Source organism: Mesitornis unicolor, unplaced genomic scaffold (assembly GCF_000695765.1).
Source record: "Mesitornis unicolor isolate BGI_N332 unplaced genomic scaffold, ASM69576v1 scaffold26432, whole genome shotgun sequence".
Taxonomy (NCBI): Eukaryota; Metazoa; Chordata; class Aves; order Mesitornithiformes; family Mesitornithidae; genus Mesitornis; species Mesitornis unicolor.
The window spans coordinates 35,903-51,329 of NW_010170202.1; the positions used below are offsets into that span (position 1 = coordinate 35,903).

Sequence of the window (15,427 nt, forward strand, 5' to 3'; positions counted from 1 at the left end):
TATTAAACCACCAAACCCACAAACCAATCCTAATCAATCTTGAAATCCCAGACCTAAATAAAAGGTAATATCCCAGCTTTCTACTTCTTACTCCCCACATAATTTTAACAAAAGACTGAATGTATCACTTAAAAAAGCAATTTTAAATCATATCTCCATGTTTCAACTCACTAGAACCTTTCTCCTGGCTTAAGAGTATGAGGTTTTCATTTCTTTGTAAACAAAACTAAAATAATTTCCAAGGAAACCATTTGCAGTTAATATTCTGTACAGCCACACTCTTTGGAAACATCCTGGCCACTTCATTAACTCTGAAAAGGTCCAACCTGTTCAGCACATGCAGCACTAACCACTGTCATAACATCACACACTCACAATTGTGCGTGGGACTGCATGAAGCATCCTCTGAAAGTCTTCTAAAATCTCTGGGTTTGCCAACGCTGGCTCTCACTATCCATGACCTCAACGAGGCTTTTGTAGAGCAGACAGTCACAAGGGTTCTCAAAGAGATGGCAGTTTTGGGGGTTGAATCATGTCATTTAGCTGCTGTAATGATGAGCCACATTTATGACAGCCACCCTAGAAGCCAAACATCTTCTCCCCCTACCCCCCTGCTAGTGGTTTCCATGGCAAGTAGAAAGCAAATGCAAAATTTGGTAAACGTGGCTTAGGCTTACCTTCAGTGATTTTTATTTTGGGGGGGTCACATCTAGTTCCAAGAAGACAAAGCACTTACCTGACATAAGCTGTAAGTAACAAGGGAGGGAAGGAGACAGAAAAAGAATTACAAGTGTCTTAGAGATCTTAGCATGAAGATCACTTGAGATTCACATGCCTTTTTTCTCCACTTTCAAAAACCTAATCTGAGTGTCTACTATGCCAGATACTGTGATTAATTTACTGGATTAAACATACCAGTTTGAAGCTCTTCAAGGAACCCAGAGTGTTGTGCAATCAGTTCTCACAGCTTCCACAACAGTTGTAAACCTCTGATCTTTATCCCTTTGAACTCCTATGGCAAGAAAATAAGGGATGACAGAAAAAGTTCACTCCTAATATATCACAGATGAAAGACAGAAAGTTGTAAGGTGGTTTTTTTTGTTGTTGTTGTTTTGGCCATACACAGCCTCACAGAAAGAAAGCATTTCTAATAAATTAGTTTGTACCGTGCAAGGAATACCATGTAAATGCAGACATTCATTTTCTAATTAAAGAGCAATACTGCATGCAACTAAGCTTTGTTGCTGCTTAGGCAATAAGTTATTGAACACGATAACCTATAAATGAGGCACATTGAATCCTACTGGAGTGAACATCGCATTAACAAACACATGCTGAGTGTTACCAAAAGAAAAAAAACAAAACCAGGCCATTTTTCCTTTGTTACTGAAAACAGCCCTGCAAGGGGCTGAAGCCCGCTTCAGGCTGCCAACCTGGCAGCTGGGGACCCCGCGGAGCTGCCCCACCGCTGCCCTCCAAAAGGGACCCTGCCCAGGGGCAGCCGCTGCTCCCTGCCTGCGGGCTACAGCAAACTCCTCCTGACAGCCACAACCACAATGATATTTCAGCTTGAGCTGCAGGTGCTCCCGTCCTTGAAATGAGAGAGAAAATAATTTACCTGAGAATCTTTACAAGGTGAATCCTCCCCTTGAGCCTCCCTTTCCTTTGCAGAACAAACTAAATATGCACAACACTTGTAATGCACCAAGGTCTAATGTGTTTCAATATTTGAAGAAATAACAGCATTTGACTTGATCACTCTGTTAGAATTCATTAAACCTGTTTAATTAACTGACAGTGATTAAGGTAAATAATTCTAAAATTTAAAATCGTGCTGACATTGGCTTAACCTCATGTCAATTCAAAATAAGCGTTCAGAATAAAGATGAGAGTAGTGCTTTTCACATACTCAATATTTCAAAGGACTCCCAGTAAGTTACAAGCATCATAATAATTATTTAAGTCCTAAATATCTTTTTGTGATAAAAAAAGAGTTAAAAGCAATATCTTTTATAAGATACAGCTAAAAAAGTATTGAAATGTTACTGTAACAGTATATTCACACATATTGTAGACAGTTCATTTATAGTTTATTTGGCATCTGAGGAGATATGAGTCTTAGCTAAAAAAAAGACATAGCTATGGGTCAAATATTACATGCATATATTAAAATCACTGTTTCTACAAGACACCATAAGGGAATGAATTAGAGAACATTTATATCAAATCCCCACACTCTGAATATGCATTCAGCTGGTACAACTACTATGCAAAAAGACCCAAACAGCACAATGGTTTCTCATTTCTCTAGAGAAGTGTATGTTCAATTGTATATGTGAACAGTAATTGTCCCCCATAACACACCAATCCGTCACAGTTACCCTTACATTATAGTTACTTATAGGAAAAAAGAGAATTGAAATGAAATAGCTACAAGTTACCTGCACAAGAGTGCTGAAGCCTTCAAGACTCTTAAAATAATGATCTGTGCTGAGGCTGCCTTAGCTTTAACACCGCTTTCCATGGATGCCAAAAGACCCTGCACTTTGTCTTGCTGGAGTTTTTAAGATCTCTCTGCTCTCTGTCTCAGGTGTTTCAATCACCACAGCTGCAGCACATCGGGGTTGTTGTGTTGTTGCTAAGTGGTTGTTGGTTTCTCCAGCAGAGGATCAGCTGTTCCGTGCTGTAGAGGGCCAGGCTGCCTCTGATGAAGAGGAGGAGAAGTGGGCAGGAGACCATCAGCCATCCCAGGTGGACCAAATAACCAAAATACTGGCCAAGCTCCCTTGCTGTGGCAGCGGGTAGGTTTCTGGGATTAATGTTTGAGGCCTTTGCAGAGATTATTTCATGACCTGAAGGCACTGTGGCTTCAGTGAAAAGAAGTAATATTACACAGCAAAACCAGTGGGCCCCTGTGCCTGTCCTGTGTGGCTCATGAGATACAATGTACTGGATATTCCCACCTAACCCTAATCAGTGTCAGCTAGGACACCAATCTGTGATCTGTACTGCCAAGAGTTCTGCAGAAAAACTGGCTTTTACCAACACAGACCCTCATTGTGAGGTTTCACTAACTTTTCTTTTTTTTAATGTACATGTAGATGTGATGAAAAAATGTGGAAAACGCTAACGTCTTACTTGGAGACCACCAATACTGATGGCTACAACACAGCCCCCGTGGATCTTGTGGAGAGGATCACACAGCTCACTGAACAGCTTGGGCTTAAAGGGCATGAAGTGAAAAAACTGGAAACAAATACGGAAGAGGTAACAGGTGCTAAGCAGTGTGAAAGAGTTAGTTACGTACCTTTAAGTAGCTGCATTTATATCCATATGCATTTGTATTTTATTCTGGCCGTTCTGCTCTCTGTTGCTGGTGTTTCTCACTGTGCTGTTAGTTTACCAGCTCAAGCATCTCATGCTTTCCTGTAACACCCGCATTTCCAATCTGGTTCCTACCTGACCCTTCATTTATGTGGAGAATGAGATGTCCAGTAGCCACAGTCAGACACAGGCTTTTCAAATACTGTCTTTATTTCAGTGGTTTGAGATGTTCACTGATGCTATGTTTGGAATTGATGCCGCTGCAGACCAAAGAGCTGCACATTAACCATAGGGTTGCTATCGGCAGCTTTCCGTGGTTCCTCAGCTGTGGATAAAACACACTGCATCTTCCAAGCCATCCAGTTCATATGGGACCACAAGAACTTTCCATGAAATCCTTTCAGCTGACTGAGATGCAGGGGATCACCATTCTGGAATCCTTAAGAGGAAATAATCCAGTTTGCTCTGGCTGGTTCTTAGGCCTAAACCTAAACAGCATATTCCACTTTCCTTCAGCAGGGGTCATCAGCACAGCAGTTAAAAACCTCAGTGCAGTATCCTAGTGAGATCTTACTATTTAAATGCTACAAACTTCAGCCACTCATGGACATCCTGGAAACCTTTCTGTGAAACAAAACCAGTGCATCATATGCATTGCTTTGGTCTGCTTCATCTTAGGGGTTCAGTTAACGCTTGTTCAGTATTTTATACCCCTTCTTTAAACAGTGTGTAGTGATTTCAGTAGTCCTGGGAGGACTGCATGACTCAGTAAACTAAAGTAAAAGTAAAATATTTAGCTTCTTTGCATATTGCCATCCTTTGATTTTTATCAGCATTTAATATCATTTTTCCCCTTGACTAAATTATATAAAAGTTTCCTTGTGAGGAAAAAATTGAAACGCAGAATAAAATCCTACTTGTGTCTTACACAATTTAGAGTATACCGTTTCAATGCATTCCTGTAATACTCCTTAGAGCAACACAGACTTCTTCATTCTATACTGCTTAACATCTGCCCACAAGAAAAACTACATTTATTCTTTTACCTGCAGGAAGGAATTACTGGCACAGGAACTGCTTTCCTCTAGGTACTGCCAGTTCTCTTCTCTTTTTCCATTCTGAGATACTCCTCTTCCTCGGCACTATCATATTACTTTCTTTTTAGTCGCTGCTGATAGATATTAATTCTGCACACCTCATTCAGATATGTGCCATTATTGATATATTAATATAAAATTCCAGGATAAAAATGGAATCTGTTGCTCTTGACTTCAAGGCAAGCAGGCGGTGAATGTGACACAGTTTCAATTCACTGCGACGTGAATTTAAAATCAGTGGGACAAATCATTCTGAGCCTGTTAGAAACTGGTTTTAAACTCTTAAACCCTCTTTCATTGTATGCTATGCTGCTGGGTTTTTTGACACTACAAAACAGACAGACAAGTAGTAAGTAGTAATTCCTCTCAAAAAGGTGACTGTTCCTGTTATCAAGACGAAGCAAATTGAAAGGCTGAGAAATGTTCTCTCATCTAACTTGCAAATAAATATGTTTGCTTAATAAATAAACAATCAAAACCACTTTCTCTGGTGACCTGACAAAACTGCCTTATACATTGCTCTATATACTTCTATTTGGACCTGCTCAATGCTCAAAACTAGAGAAATAACAGCAAAGCTAACGTGTAACAAACTCAGCAGGCAAGTGAAGAGCAACACTTGCAAACAGCGATTAGTAATTGCTTCAGTCTAAGACTGTAAAAGCTGGGGATAAAAGAGTTCTGAAATTTGTCATTTCTAGAAAGTTCTGCTTTCTAACAACTGAACATTTAAAAGTAGTTTCTAATGAAGACAGGGTGATGGAGGTGTCAGGACCTGGGGATAATAGATGGAGAAAACATGAGTGAAGTCTAAAAATAAAGTTATATGCTGCTAAGTGTACAATTGCAGTGAAATTTCAATGATTTTCTATAAAAGCCTCGCATACAAACTGTCAGCAGAGTATTTCTGCTTCACAAACAGAGTACAGATCCAAAACCAGGGTGTGCTGGGGGACTTTGACAGAGCTAAACACAAAACCCACGGTAATGGGTTAATGGTATGCTGAGCACAATAAGACAAAAAACCCGCATACCCAAACATATAAATGAAGCAAAGGTATCAGGAAAGGAGCATCCTGATACATGCCCAGGTGGCTGTTAAGGTGCAGCTGCTGTGGAAAGCAGTTTACTGGCTATAGCACAGGAAATACAGACAAAAATGTCTCTGTACCAGCAGCCAAAATTAAGAGAAAAAAAGGCAGCAGCAGTAACAAATGCTATGCCCAAACATCACAAGTGGCACTCTCAGTGCAGCATATTGCCTGCACTGCCTGTACAAACTCAGCAGCTGGTCATGACACTGGACTGCCATGGAGAACTCAAGTGGCATGCATACTAAAGAGAAAAGTTTGTACTTCTCCTATTCATGTTTCTGTGAGCCCAGAGCCTTTCAGCAGCAGGCAGCAGAGGACAGAGGAGTCCCTGTGCAGCTTTCCAACAACGGCAGCTCTGCCAGCATGGCCAGAGCAGCAGCTAAAAGCAGCAGCTGACCGATGGTAGGGCTGCAGGACCAGGATGGATGGGCACCTGTTACGAAACTCCATAAGCATCTGTCTAATTGCATACGGGAAAAGTCTCTTTTACACAAAAATTATGATCTTTTTTACAGGGAAAGTCTATTTTACACTAAAAAATAACAATCTTTTTACCTCTGTGTTCTTTGGTTTGTCACTGCTTTGGCTGTCCAAGGGCACATGACTACCTTCTGTGACTAGTCCACGTCTACGACAGGTGTGTACAATGTGGAAGCAACCTGTAATATAATAAAGAAAACAAAATGTTTAACTCATTGAAGACCTCCCACAGAGTATTCGTTATGTCTCACTCAGACTGCTGCCACATTGGTGGTAACAACGTTGGCTCTCCACGCAGGAAAACATGAGCACCTTCACCAAAAAGGGGTGTTCAGATGGGGATTCTGAAGTCACAGTTTGGCAGATGGACCAGATTAAGTGATACAGACTTCTGTAGCTGTTGTATAGATCAGAGAAGCTGGAGCTCCTCACAGGTGAAAGCTCATGTAGAGCTAATGGAACAGGCTCTCCATCTGATGGGGGAATAAGCACCAACTAATACACACTTTTAGCACTGTCAGAAACTAAGAATTTTTGAGACGGCTCAGTGTAGATCAGGGATTTTCTTTTCTTCACTCTGCTAACACTTGTGTTTTAGCAAACTGAAGTTTCTTCCCATGTATTGAAATTCATGAGGATACAAATTTTCACAAAAAATCTATTAAATAGTGTGCATATGAAGGCCTTCAGCTTTTCTAGCTCAACTCTCTCCTTAGTTATTTCTAAAACTGCAATTAAAAGAAAAGATGACACCAAAAAGGGATTAACGAAGCCAGCAGACTTGGCATCTACCCCCTGTGATTTTGTTTCTTGGCATAATATCAATAAATATATTTAGATTGTGTTTGCAACAAGAAATTGAAAAAAATGTAACTATCAGCAAAATCAGGAATAGAAAAACCTCTTAGCACCAATGTAGCGTTAAGAAGCAGGTATTCTTTATCCAACGTCGGGTGCAAAGAGCCATCCAAGCTTGCATGACTACTGGCACTTTTCTTGGCATATTTATACACAAAAGTTTCAGGATTGCATGGTCTGAGTTCCAATGATTGGTAGCAATTGAAATATAATTCTAATACATTTAAATATCTGCTGAATCATTCTTGGATCAAACTGTGCTTGTATCCAAGGGTCCTTTGGTGGTCTCTGGTGGTCCCTTGTGGTTCTGAAGGGCACTCTTACTGCTCTTTTCATGGACTCTGAGTCTTTCTCCCATCTATGGGCTTTCCTGGACCCTTTTCCTCAGCTCCCTCGTCTTGGCCTCAGCCAGTGTTCTGCTGGCCTATCTGTAGTCCTTCAGAATGCACTAGGATGTATCAGTGTACTAGGATGTACTAGTCACAGTTACAAAAATCATATCCTTGAGGGAGTTCTTACAACATAACATTTCAGAATGATGGGCACAGTAATCATTGAGAAATATCCACTTTTATTAATAAACCTGAAATATGTCAGTGCTCTCTAAGGTCTAAAATGAATGTTTAAGTGATGTATTTTCCAGTGCTCTTTTTAGGCTCTTTTTAGCAACTTGTATGTGCAACAGGCCTGCATCTGTGAAAAGCAAAGATATTTACTTTTGCAAATGGTGTGGCAGCTTCGTAGTTCAAAATATGTCACATTTTACATTGAAACAAAAGCAACATTTCAAATCCTAATCATTATTTCACAGGGAGGTCTGAGACAACTGAAAGGTCAGCTCAGCTTTGGAAGGTCCAGGTCTGTGGAGACCTCTCCTGATTTCTGTAGTGTTCAAAAGTCTTCTTGAATCTGGACCTTTCTGTGCTTAGCTGCAAATGAGTGCTTCACCAAGCACATGTTGTGGTTTAAGCCCAGTGAGCAACTGAGCACCACGATGCTCACAAGAAGGGGGCTAGACAAAATAAGGACTGAGAGGGCTTTCCTCACCACTTAACGGTTAGGGGCAAAAGACAGACTCATCATAGGGAGAAAAAAAACCACCACAGATTTAATTTGTTATCAATAACATCAGAGTAGAACAGTGAGAAAATACAACCAGATCTTAAAGTCAAACACCTTCCCCCTACCCCTCCCTTCTCCCCGGGCTCAGCTTTGTTCCTGGTTTCTTTACCTCCCCCTGCTTTGCCCAGCAGCACAGGAGGATGGGAATGGGGGTTGCAGTCGGTTCATCCCATGTGGTCTCTGCCGTTCCTTCCTCTTCAGGGGTAGGGAGGACTCCTCCCAGTCTCCCTCTGCTTCCATGTGGCACCCTTCCCACAGGAGAAAAGTCCTCCACTAAAGTCCAAATGTGGGTCTGCCCTTGGTCACAGTTCCCTCACACACGAACTGCTCCAGCACACACTGCCCACAGTCACGGCCTCCACGAGCTGCAGGTGGGTTGACCTGTGCTCTCACCACAGGTTGCAGGGGGAACCTCAGCTCTGTGTACCTCCTCCTCCCCCGTCTCCTTTCTTCCTTCACCAACCTTGGTGTCTGCATGGTTTTTCTCCTGATGTCCCTCTCATTTCTCCACTGCAGGTCCCTTCTGATGGTTCTGAAGAGTTCCTGGCTCTCTCTTTCGGGCTGGAGCTGCAGCGGGACTTGAGCTTAAGCTGGGGCCAGGGCTGCACTGCCCACACCCAGGGCCACGCTGGCCAGGGCTGGTGCAAGAGAGAGCAAGCCGTGTGCTGCACGCCTCGTAAATACATGAATTTGCTGGGGCGCTGTTTGACTTGGCCCTGGTCAGAGTTGAGTCCAACATTCTAGAGCCAGGGGAGCTTTCTAGTAGCTTCTTACAGGGCTATCTCCATAGCCCTCCCCTGCCACTGAAAAACAAACCAAAACCCCTCACAGAAAACCCAATACAGCATGCCAGTGTTTTGCAGAACCAGTTGGTTTTTTTCCTTTAAGACACTTTTTCTTTCTGTTAATTTTTTCTAAGTATTTTGGTTATCTAATTGCCTTCTTGTTTTACTGAAAGTATAGATGATTGATATGTAGGAGTTGCAAGACAAAAATATGACCACATTGGTGAGGGCACACAAATTAGTTATGCTTTACAGAGGATGACAGGAATGCTAAAGATTAGAAAACTGAAATAGTAATGCCAGTACTTAAAATTTCTCAATGATCTGCTTGCAGCCAGCATTGAATGATCTGCCATTATGCGCAAGAGCAAAGCATGCATTTTGTAGCAACTATTGATTCTTCACTTTATGTAGTACATTAAAGAAATTTACTTCCTTTCAAAATCATCTTCTGGAGTGAGCTGACATTTACCAGATAGGGGGGAAAATTTAGCTTTGCAATTATTGGGCAGGAAAGTGAAAAGCTTCAGTGCTTTTAATTTCTTGTGTCATTGTGCAGATGAAAGGCCCATTGCTAGGTGAACTGCAGCAAAAGGTGGAGGAGACCGAATTGTTGAAGATGGAGTTGCAGATGTTGGAGACTGAGAGAGTTAGGCTGTCACTGGTGGAAGAAAAGCTCATGGATGTTTTACAGCTTCTTCAACAACTTCGAGACTTGGTATGGCAAGAAAGCAGTCCAGAGACTTAAAAATGTTTTTGATAGTGTCCATTCCAAATTAGAAAGGATGTTCATACCTTCTAGTCAGCACAAAGTCCTTTATACCAGGAAACCTTTTTCTATATGCTTGCCTTGGGTGATTTCTATATGTTTGCCTGGGGATTGCAGAAAACTTTTAGACCTCTATAGCTGACTTTCTAAAAGAAGCCTAGAGGCTGGAGCACCTCCCCTGTGAGGACCGGCTGAGAGAGTTGGGGCTGTTCAGCCTAGAGAAGAGAAGGCTCTGGGAGACCTTATTGCAGCCTTCCAGTTCCTGAAGGGGTCCTACAGGAAAGCTGGGAAGGGACTTTTGATAAGGTCAGGTAGTGATAGAACAAAGGGAATGGTTTTAAACTGGAAGAGGGGAGATTTAGACTGGATATTAGGAGGAAATTCTTCCCTGTGAGGGTGGTGAGCACTGGCCCAGGTTGCCCAGGGAAGCTGTGGATGCCCCCTCCCTGGCAGTGCCCAAGGCCAGGTTGGACGGGGCTTTGAGCAACCTGGGCTGGTGGAGGTGTCCCTGCCCATGGCAGGGGTTGGACTGGATGAGCTTTAAGGTCCCTTCCAACCTAAACCATTCTATGATTCCATGACTATAAAAAGCTCACAGTGTGTTGCAGGGATCACGTGTAATCTCAGCTCACTGCACACTGCTTTCTCCTACTCCCCCGTCCCCACTGGGGCAGACAGCAGAAGGTAGATGACTGACAGGGGTACACAAGGTCAGCATTGCCTGGGTTGCCATCAGGGACATCGTCTTTCCTCCAGAATAGCTTCCATCTATTTTCACTTCTTGAAGTTTTAACAGGAACAACCTGTGACTGCAGATACGGGCACTCCAAGTGCTAATTAAACTGACGGCGAGACGATCTCCCACAAAGCATGCATTAGTGTCTTGACAGCAAATTAAGAGAGTTGGTTTTTCCAGACACATTATGAAATGTCCCAACAGATTTCTAATATAAAATTACCTCTGAAAAAGACTATCCAAATCCTGAGTCATTGTTACAGTCCTCTCACTTTGGCTAATGTTTATTACGTCTCAATATATGACTAGCGGTGGGCCTGCCACATGACACACACAATCTGCCCTAATTTGTTTATACCTGAAGTGTTTCCCAGTGCCTCCCAGAACATGTTGTCCATGCCCTCCTTATACTCCTTGCCATCAACATGTATTTAGGCACATACTCTGGAAAATTCTGGGTTTTTCCACTAAATAATTGCTATTTGTCTTTCTACAGCCATATTAAGGAATTGGAGCCCTCCACAAACTGCTATTATTTGAGCAGTACCTAAGATAAAATGCTTGAAAATAAAGCCAATATCCGATCTTGTGTTATCAGGATTCAGTTTCATTTTGTTTAAATTTTTCAAATGCAAATACGCTGCACACAGATTTTGTTGCATACATACATTTAAACCGCTGAAGGACATATTTGTGCCATAACATTATTTTGTTTTTTAAAGAACATATCTAAGCGAGCTTTGGGGAAAATCTTGCTGAGCACTTTGGAATCCTGCCGTGACCCCCAACCTGGTAAGAAAATAAATCACGTAGAAAGACGGAGAAGCATGAAAAGTGTCCTTTTGGGAACAACACTATCTAGTGTTTGAACAGATGAGTAGGAAAAGATATTTCAAAAACTGGGGGACAGGTTAGGGAGAAAGAAGTACTATGCAAGGAGATTACCTATAGAAAGTGATGGTTTCTAGTCTGTGACATACCAGAAACAGGAACACATCCAGGGCATTTTTTAGCCAAATTTTAATTAGAATTTGTCCTTAGGGGAGCGATTCAGTATCTCACTAATGTCTGTATGGCTTCATTGATATGACAAAGTGGAAAATATGACCAAGTATGTAAGGCATCTATTTATCAGGTTTGCAGTCCCACTGTGTTGTATTCCTCTGCTGCAACACAAATATACAAAACAAAATATTTCTGTAATGAAACCAGCTCAAACCTGCCCTCCTCTAATAATGGCCTTTTGTGCTCCTCTTGCGAAAATTAAACTTGCAAACTCCTCTCCCTTGACAACAACCTTGTATGCCAGAGCTGCCTTTGTAGGAACCATACAGGGATCACAGTCCGGAGGTTTAGATTTGATTACTTTGTTCCTATTAACAGAGCATTTGTACTTGCCTTCAAGAAGTAAACACCCTGTACCAACTCTAAGAACACAGCTTGGAGGGCTTTCAATAGGCAGACAGTAGTGAAAGACAAGATTATAAAAGACTAGATATGCCCTGTGGGTTTAGTTTTGTAGAATATTAATAACAGTGATTTAGGGAGAATAACAAACCATTCTGGGCTTTGTGGTTTCAAAGCCTTGTTGTTACCAGTGTCCAGCAATTCAGGGTGCAGGCAGCCCAGAGCTACGCAGTGCTGCTCCAGCACGGCTGCAGAGGAAGCAGAGAGAGGGCAAATACAGACCCTTGTTGGCTCCAGGACACCAACACAGAGAGGAACCATATCTGAGCCATAGGTCAGATATTCTCCTGGTGAGCACAAGAGAAGAGTAGCCTGTTAGTACCCATAGCACACAAGTGTTCAGGAGGTATTGCTGCTTATCCTGCGCAGGAACACTGGCTCCAAGCGATGCTGCTGAAACAAAGTACCTCCCTCTGTAATGACACCAAGAAGTGAAGTAACTTTGTGCAGCTCTGTCCATTCTGCATCACCATTGCCATAAACAGCCCCTCTTCTCTGCCATCCGTTTTCTGGCTGTGTGCTTGATATGACTTAAACAGCTTCCCTAAGTCTTTGTAATTAAACATCTTCCTCTTTGACAAGACTAAGTGGCTGGTTGGCTTAGCAACTCTTTCTTGTGATATGAAATAGTCTTTTTTCATGCAAGTATGCAAGAACTCAGTGAATGGGCAGCGAATGATGCAAGAGAGTCCTTGAACCCAGTTCCACTCTTATTTTCATAGGGACAAAAATTGATTTAGTCTCAAAATATAGACATTTTATGTTAATTGCTTGAAATGGCAGCTATGAAGAAGAGAGCTTGCATTACAACTGTTAAACTGAAACTTTCTGTCTTTGTTCAAACTATAATGTTTACAATTTTCTTTTAAAAGGAAAAGCCCACCTATTTGAAGTCCTAGATACTCTTTACCACGAGCTGACAGCCTGTGAACTCTTACAAAGCCAGCCTCTGGAGAAGGCCCAGAGTCGCCAGTCCTTGTCTAATCCACTGGTCATCTCGTGCTGAGCAGCAGTGTAACTACAACCCGCACGACCAGCCGAACAACAGCCCTCCTTCATTCAAACACATGATGAATGAGTAAGATTTGCCCAATTCAATGGACCTCAGTAATGGAGAAGAGTAATCGAACAATTGTGCCATGAAATCAGAGGTATGCTGCTTCTGGGAAGGGCGCCAGTTCCTCAGCTAACGTTAAAGCCCCTCTTACATGAATGAGCATTCCCATGATGTGAGGACTACACAGCTATATCTGTCTCTGATGGAAACCCAACCATCCTTGTATGATGACCCTGTAACCGTACCGGTTAACCAAATAAAAACTATTCCAAATACACTCACCTGACCTATTTAGATTTACAGCTGTGATTACACACTGGCAGGGCACAGTTTCCAGCTTCTGTGATAGCTCAATTCCAAAGCAAAAGGCAGCCCACGTTCTCACTGCCAACTAGACCACTTCCTTACGTACAGGTGACAAAATGACTGTATCAGAAACATGTGCACAAAAGTATGCCAGTAGTGCAGGTTTTAAGGGCTCACGTATAAAACGTGTTTGTGTGTGTCTGTGATTCAATTATTCACCTTATTTAACTCTGAAGTTAGATTTGTTATTGCTCTGCTGAATTTTCTATTTGCAATTATAGAAACGGCTTAGAAATCTGTAAGTCTTTGCTGAGAATATTCTTAGATTTCACATTAAAAGTTACATTTAATGGGTTGAAAAATGTACAAAGCAATCTTGTTCCCAGGCTCTCAGGGAAAGGAAGGGCTGAAAAATTCACTTTGCAACAGCTGCTGTTGTCGCATTAGCAAACAACACGTGCAGTGCACAACTCTGTTCTTTCATTTAATTTCCCTCAATGCAACTGCAGAGACACAAAACTGGGCCCCACTTGCAGACAAATTAATGTACAATGCTGGGCCTAATCATGGTGCCATGTAACATTTTAATCAGCAATAAAATAATTCCTGGGGGCAAAGGCACAAAAAAAAATAGGTTGCTTCCAAGATGCTTTTGCAGTTTCATTCAGCTGTCAAACACAGGATCTACAGAAGCAGAGTTCTTAAATGATCCAGCTGGATTTATGTTATTTAAAATGCACTGCTGATCTTTTAAGAATGGGAAATTATTTGTCTGAGACAATGCCAGCAATGAAATAAGACCATTCAATTCAGAACTGTCCATATATTAATTTTTCCTGTGAAAATGGTTTTTATACAAGAATAGTGTATCACAATGCAATCAGGGGAAAAGAAGATCTCTATTTCTTTCCATTCATAATACACTGTATAGCTTGCACACACCTCTATCCAAAACTGTGATACACTACTTAGCATCTAGAGCCATGTTGGTAACAAAGATTTGCAATAGATAAAAAGGTGTTTTGCAAGCAATGGAACAAACTCTGTTCAATGGTGTTTTACCTAAGTATACTTTCTGGTATAAGAGAAGATTTTAAGAACAGATATATTTTTAATGTATTTTTCATAAAGATAAATTAGACAGGACATATATATGTAGTGCAAGATTCACCCTGTAAGAAAGAAAACGGTATACTGATACTAAATATAATACTAACATAATGCTAAGCATAATAGACTATTACTCAGTATATACGAAACTATATGCTAATATTATACACTACAAAAGCTACACTTTAAATGTACAACAGATAAAATTTAAAATGAGCAGAAGTTAGTTCCCTGCTTGGGTTCCTTTTCTACAAATGGCAAGAACAAATATCAGCTTATGCTTTGTGCAGCTCTCTTAGACTTTCCCAGGAATACCGTATACGTTTAAAGGAGAAAATGCCAGCAAATCATTAAATAAGCATGATCTGTATGTATAGTTAGCAGAAGAGACACTTCAGGAACAGAACTATAATGCAAGTACACACCTGATTAGGGATACCCTCATGCGCCACAGGATTATTTTATCATTCCAAAGAATATTACTTACTGTACCCACTCTCTCTACATGTACATGTGTATTTGTATTACATATACTTACATATACCTTAAGATTGCTATGCCAACTGTAGACTTTTAGTATCTTTTTCACCACTGCGTTTCTACTCATTTTCTAATATATTTCCAGAAATCTAGACTATTAAGTAAACTGATGTCCTAATGCCAAAATGGGCGATGAGCAATATAATCTGAGTGAGTATGGCAGAGTTTATTAAAGCAGCAGTTGAACTGTAACCAGAAACTAGAAAATGTCACTGGAAACCTAAACTAATGTTAAGGAAGATGCGAGCAGTTGAGATAAAAGAAAGCTTTTGGGGATAACTAAACGGCAAAATCATATGTTGCTAAGTGAGTTTTAAATACTGTAACATTTTTATTTCTTTAGGAAATGCCTATATCAGAATAATTTTTGATACTTTAGCATATCCTTAATAACCTTTTAATAATAAAATCTGATTATTTTAACTCCAAAAAGTAATTAATATGGAGTAAGTCGTACTTGCAGTATTTCCATAGGAAGAACCTGCTTTTCAGGATGGATCAAGAAAATTCTGGCTGGAAACCAGAGGCAAAGCAAAGCACCATATTTTGAAATACCTTCTTTGGTGACCTTATTTTTTTTTCTAAAATATTTTTACCTTAATGTTTTATACTAAGCCTGTCAGCCGTGTTGCTTAGGCTGCTAAATATTTCATGTGAACCCATATAAATATGTGATTTTAAA

General features: G+C 40.9%; 1 protein-coding gene across 1 annotated transcript in view; it reads left to right on the top strand.

Annotated features, from left to right (window-relative positions):
• The window catches only part of EFCC1 (EF-hand and coiled-coil domain containing 1), a 48,563-nt gene extending 35,825 nt beyond the window's left edge, over window positions 1-12,738 (top strand). Inside the window, exons 4-8 of the mRNA XM_010179624.1 lie at window positions 2,666-2,801; window positions 3,102-3,267; window positions 9,320-9,478; window positions 10,988-11,057; window positions 12,605-12,738. Coding sequence (XP_010177926.1) covers window positions 2,666-2,801; window positions 3,102-3,267; window positions 9,320-9,478; window positions 10,988-11,057; window positions 12,605-12,738 — 665 coding nt within the window. The remainder of the gene's footprint in view (window positions 1-2,665; window positions 2,802-3,101; window positions 3,268-9,319; window positions 9,479-10,987; window positions 11,058-12,604) is intronic.
• The last annotated feature ends 2,689 nt before the right edge of the window (window positions 12,739-15,427 follow it).